Source organism: Pristiophorus japonicus, chromosome 6 (genome assembly GCF_044704955.1).
Source record: "Pristiophorus japonicus isolate sPriJap1 chromosome 6, sPriJap1.hap1, whole genome shotgun sequence".
NCBI classification, from domain to species: Eukaryota; Metazoa; Chordata; class Chondrichthyes; family Pristiophoridae; genus Pristiophorus; species Pristiophorus japonicus.
This window is the reverse complement of record NC_091982.1, coordinates 182,299,001-182,305,000: the sequence shown is the minus strand read 5'-3', so window position 1 is coordinate 182,305,000 and position 6,000 is coordinate 182,299,001. Positions and strand designations below refer to the sequence as shown.

Below are 6,000 nucleotides of genomic sequence, written 5' to 3'. Positions count from 1 at the left end.
AGAGAGCAAAGAGGCAGCACAAACATGGTGTACGAATGGCCTTTAAAAACATTTGTTCTCAGGATATGAGCACCAGTAGCAATGCTGCATTTATCACCCATCCCTAGCTTCTCAGAATAGGTAGTTGTGGGCTTTTTTCCCTTGAACTGCTAGTTTTTGAGGTGATGATGCTAAGGAGGGAATGCCTGGATTTAGATTCAATGAAAATGAAGGAACAATACGTCTAAGCAAGGATGTAGTGCAAGAGGATCCTTGGTCTGCTCATTAATGACATGGAGTTTGTATTCACCTCAATCCTGTTCCCCCAGTGTTGAATGGAAAGCCACGTTAAAGGTATGGAAAAATTCTGTAGTTCCAGTGACTCAGATCATAGTCAAATCTCTATGATGTCAATGTTGATTTGATTTCATTTTAAACTGTCTCATGACGAAAACAATTTATTGCTCATTGTTGCATAGATACTCAACCATGTTTGAATAGTGAAAGGTAAGATAATTTAACAAATTAGCAGCAACTTTATTTCAATACATTCAATTCAAACATAAATACATTAGTAAAAGTTGTACGTGGAGAATTACACAGCAGTACTGCCTCTTTTATTGCAAGTGTACGATTAAATTTCATTAAGTAAAACTAAGAAACCATCATTATAAATGATCTCCCCATGCAATACCCATCAGTAACCTCTTTCAAACATAGACAATAGATCCCAAGAGCACTCAGACTGAAATCTATCTGCATTATTTGATTGCTATAAAAAATTCAAAACAATTCAGGACAATGTACTCCATTAGTAACTTAGAGAGTTTGCTTTCTTAATTTAATATTTAAGCTATTTCTTCAATTATTTTTATTCTAGTTCCATGTTTTCAATGGTCTGTTTCATGAGGCCATTTCAGACCAGTATTGTGGTTGTACTAAATTCCTCTGTGCTAACAATAGAAAAAAAGATCCATGTTCTTGAACAGAATGTTGTGCAAATATACTGTCAGATAAAAATGCCAAATAAGCAATAGTTTGGGTACATATAGCAGGAATCAGTGTATTTTAGAGGGGTAAAAGAAAGAGGGGGCTAAAGCGAAGGATCAAAAAGATAGTTTAAAAAAAAATGTAAATTATAACTACATATGCTTCCATTAAATAACCAAATGTATAATTTTATACACAGTTTTTCAACCATAAAAGTATGATGAAAAACAAATAAGGGTAGATTTTGACTGTGATAATGTAAAACGGGTGATTGCTGGCTGTTTTACATCTCTCCCAATTTTTATTTTCGTTGACTTGGGCTGCCGATTCGCTATCACCCATTACACTATCGCACAAAGTTAAAATCTACCCCAACTTGTCAGAGATGCTTTTATGATCGTTTCTTTCAATAGATCAATGCAGTACACTTTATATAAAAAGTGTAAATAATGCATTAAAATATCCAAAATATATCAACAATTTATTTTCACTGTCAATCAAGCAATGTTTTTTTCCTGTTACACTGGCATATCAAAATCAAATCTGCACATGGAACTTGATCTTATGGTCTCTGCTATTAAAATCATGTGAAAACAAAATACATGTTAAAAAATGTAACAAATGGTGTTATTTCTGATACTGCCACCTTTTACAATGAAACCATCGTAGTCATCAAAAGGCAGAACTATTCCTATATGGACAATAATCAGCGCGGGGATAAAATTTGGCCTTTTGTAAACTATTTGAACAAAATCATATCCTCCTTATGGTAATTTACTAACCAAACTTCCTTAAATAGTTTTGAGATTGTCAACATTTTGGCACACAATTTTAACTTGAGAATTAAGATTCAAGTACTAATCAAAGCTAGATGTATTTCCCAATTTGGTAATCCTATCATTTAGTAACAGGCTATTTACCGTATATACTCGTGTATCCTGCGATCTCGCGTATCATGCGACCCCTAAATTTTCGTCCCCAAAACATGATTTTACCATATATCTCATGTATCATCCGAGTCACTTTTTTAAGATCGAATACAGACCTTAACATGAAACATCGAGTGGATTCTGCTGTGAAAGCTGTTCGCGAATCGAATACCGATACAGCAATCGTTCCAGCTGGCTTGACTAGCGTCGTTCAGCCACAGCCTCTACTGTGTTTGCGGATAAAAGAAGCATGGGCTGAGATAGATGGAGCCTCTAATAATGCAGCAAACTTCAGAAGGAGTTGTGGGTGGCGGAGGTCGGGTCGCCGGGGGGGTGGGGTGAAGAGGAGGTCGGGTTGGGTCACTGGGGGTCAGGTCGGATCCGGTCCGGTCTCTTTCCTCCCCCCCCCCCCGACCTCCGCGACTCTCTCCCCCCCCGACCTCCGCGACTCTCTCTCATCCCCCCCGATACAGTACAAGCGACAATAGAGGCTGCAATCCAGCCCAGGAGATACCTGCCGAGATTCAGCGTGGATACGGTCTGCTTAACAGCCTAACAGCCTAATCTTGGCCAGCACTTCACACCCGCAAATTTTGTATCTCGCGTATCATGCGACCCCCCAAATTTAGGTTACAATTTAGGTCTTCAAAAGTCGCATGATACACGAGTATATACGGTATTTATATTGACCCAACATTAAACTCAGAATGAAGCTTTACATAAAATTTGTTTTATGCATTATAACAGACATTGTAGTTTACTACCTCACTTTTTTTAATGCTTTTTTAAAATAATTATGTACTCTGAACTGCAGCGAGTGCAATGCAGAAGGGGATAATAACCCCTTCACTTTCAAGTAAACCAGACAATAAAATCTTCAGTGCATGTACACAATAAAGTGACTGTACACCTTTTATTTTCTCTCCATTCACATAACAGGTATAGTTTTCTTATATTGAAGTTAGCACAATACTGTGTTAAGGCCATAGAAGCCAACGTTGTCTTGGCTGGAATTAGAAACAGTAAACAAATATAATAATTCGATGAAATATTACAATACAACTGTGATTTGTTAAACATTACAAGATATTTACTAATGTTCAGGGAGTGTGCATATCTGTAAAATAAATTAATTTCAATGATGTGTTCCATCTATGACCACAGACAAAATATTCCAGAGAAAATTAGTGTTTGGACCCTGGAATGAAAAAATACAGTCTTGTTTCAATTATAGAAATGGCTTGTTTCACAACCTGGTACTGAAGTGCTTTATAGCCATGTGCCACTCAAATCCACTAGCCAGTTAAGAGTTTCTTAAATCCGAATTTGTGGAGATATAAACATCTTCACTGAAAACTATACTACCATTTAAATCAAAAAATTTAAAATACATTATCCCTTTCATTGCCCTATGTAAAGCTGTACATTACACCAAATACTGATTCATGCAACTTTATTGGGATTTTTTTCCCTTACCCAAAATAAACTACAGGTAAGTTTTTGTGGCACTTGTTAAAATATATTTTTACACTTGGTATTAGATTGGGTTTTTAGGATTCCAGTATATTTAAGTGACACTTGCTAACATCAACACAAGTATAAATTGTGTTAACTTACATCATCAGCAGCATTAAATTATTTCAAGAACAAAAGGTTGCATTGTGTTCGCAAATCACCTATCGGGACGTCCATTTTGAACACTTTCCAAAGGCAAGCTCCAGAGAGCAAAAACTGCTTAAATTAAAAAATAAAAATGTGAACTAAAACTGGCTACCTGATGCCAAACATTATATGAAAGAGTACTACTGTAAAAAAAAAATGAACTGCACAATTGTATCGATGTGAACTAAGCACCATGCACACAGTATCATACAGATATGAAAGTACCACAAGCGTATCAATGGGTAGAGAGCTGCTAGAAAATGTTCTGTTATGTACTAGTCAATGAATTCTGAGCTACTGCAGTTTCCAGGAAACAAGTGTTTTTTTCAGTGATCCAACCTCGGTGCAAGCACAAAAAACACAGGCAGACAGGCACATCCTGCCCATCTCCCAAGAGGATTTTATTTACGTCACGGGAGAAATACACCGACTGCAAAATTCTGAGTGCACAGATGGAACTACACTTTTCTAAATGCAAGTTGGATTGTCAATGAAACACCTCAGCATTTCAATAAGTTAAAACTCATTGATGGCAAACGCTATTAGCAGGGATATTTTGTGCCAGATTTTTTAAAATGGCTTTGCTCTACGATTCTGGATCGTCATTTTCAGAAAGTTCCTCATCTGTATCTGATGGGAAAGAAAACACAAAAAGTCAGAAAATGAATATTTTTTAAAAAACAGTTCGAAGTATATTTCTGCTTTAGCACAAGCCTTAACACATAATTAAACCACCCATAAATTAAATGAGGGCAATTTATTTTGGAAACCTTGTTTTGTCCAATAGTTATTAGGTAACTGTTTGTCCTTTGTTTATACACATTGGTCATTTTTTACTTATTGTTGGTAATTTCTATGGGGCTGTGCACTGAAGAACTATCCCTTATTGGCTTCGTAATGTCAGCTGTGGCTCAGTGGGTAGCACACTCGCCTCAGAGTCAGAAGGCTGGTGGTTCAAATTCTACTCCATGGACTTGAACACATAAATCTAGGTTGACACTCCAGTGCAGTGCTGATAGAGTGCTGCACTGTTGGAGGTGCCAAGTTTCGGATGAGACGTTCTCAGGTGGATGCAAAAGATCCCATGGCATTATTTCAAAGAAGAACAGGGGAGTTATCCCTGGTGTCCTGAACAATATTTATCCCTCAATCAACATAACAAAGACAGATTATCTGGTCATTATCACATTGCTGTTTGTGGAAGCTTGATGTGCACAAAATTGGCTACCTGTTTCCCACATTACAACAGTGACTACACTCCAAAAGTATTTAATTAGCTGTAAAGGCGCTATATAAATGTAAGTATTTCTTTCAGCTAACGGACTAAACAGATTTCTTTCAAAGTTAGATTTCACAATTTTCACTAAGAGACTGACAAATGGATAATGATAATAGAGACAAACTCACAGTTTGTGCTAGCATTTTGTAGGTTGGGGAGTCAGTTAAACCTAATAATCCATTTAAGTTTGTTACAACTGGCTTGGATGTTGTACACCATTTATAGTTTACCATTTGTAATGAAATAGTTGGTAACAATGAAGCAAAGACCTGACAGAGGTGCATCATTTCATTAACCTTTTCCTAACTCCTTTATGTTCCCATTTACAACATACTACTTTTATTCCCGGTTTTGCAACCACCTGCAGCTCTAGGTCTTGCGCCAGATCATTACCAACACCATAATAAACATTCCAAGGTGACCAACAGAAGATAAATGAACACTGAGCAGTAGCAGAAGGCGAGAGTAGACGGTGGGGATAGTGTTAGTTCCGAGAAATTTAGGAATGAAGTTGCAGTGTAGGGCCAAGATGACTGAAGGAGTAGAAGGAGGGGAGTATAGACAGGAAACCACTCAGCGCTTTGGAGGGAATACACTGGTACAGAGGGCTGGAGGTGGTTGCAGAGATAAGCTGGTGCTAGACTGCAAATGAGGATGAGGCATTTCAATTCAACACACTGGGGACAGGGAACCAATGAAGGTTGGTGCCAAAATATAAAATTCTGACGGGATTGGACAGGTTAGAGGCAGGAAGAATGTTCCTGTTGCTGGGGAGTTCCAGAACCAGGGGTCACAACCTAAGAATAAGGGGTAAGCCATTTAGGACCGAGATGAGGAGAAACTTCTTCACTCAGAGAGTTGTTAACCGGTGGAACTCTCTACCGCAGAAAGTTGTTGAAGCCAGTTTGTTAGATATATTCAAGAGGGAGTTAGATATGGCCCTTACAGCCAAAGGGGTACTGAGGTTGAATGATCAGCCAAGATCTTATTGAATGGCGGTGCAGGCTTGAAGGGCTGAATGGCCTGGTCCTGCACCTTGTTTTTATGTTTCTAAAAGTCAAGCAGAACTATGTAAAGGATAGGATGTAGGTAACGGAGATTTAGACAAGTTGTCTGCAAGCCTCAAGTGAGGACAGCATGAGGGAAGTTGAGCCTGGAGGT

At 38.0% G+C, this 6,000-nt stretch overlaps 1 protein-coding gene across 1 annotated transcript in view; it reads right to left on the bottom strand.

Moving 5' to 3' along the window:
• Nucleotides 1–2,779: 2,779 nt before the first annotated feature.
• Nucleotides 2,780–6,000, bottom strand: part of ppp1r2 (protein phosphatase 1, regulatory (inhibitor) subunit 2) — a 37,695-nt gene continuing 34,474 nt past the window's right edge. Inside the window, exon 6 of the mRNA XM_070883466.1 lies at nt 2,780–4,190. Coding sequence (XP_070739567.1) covers nt 4,147–4,190 — 44 coding nt within the window. The 3' untranslated portion in view covers nt 2,780–4,146. The remainder of the gene's footprint in view (nt 4,191–6,000) is intronic.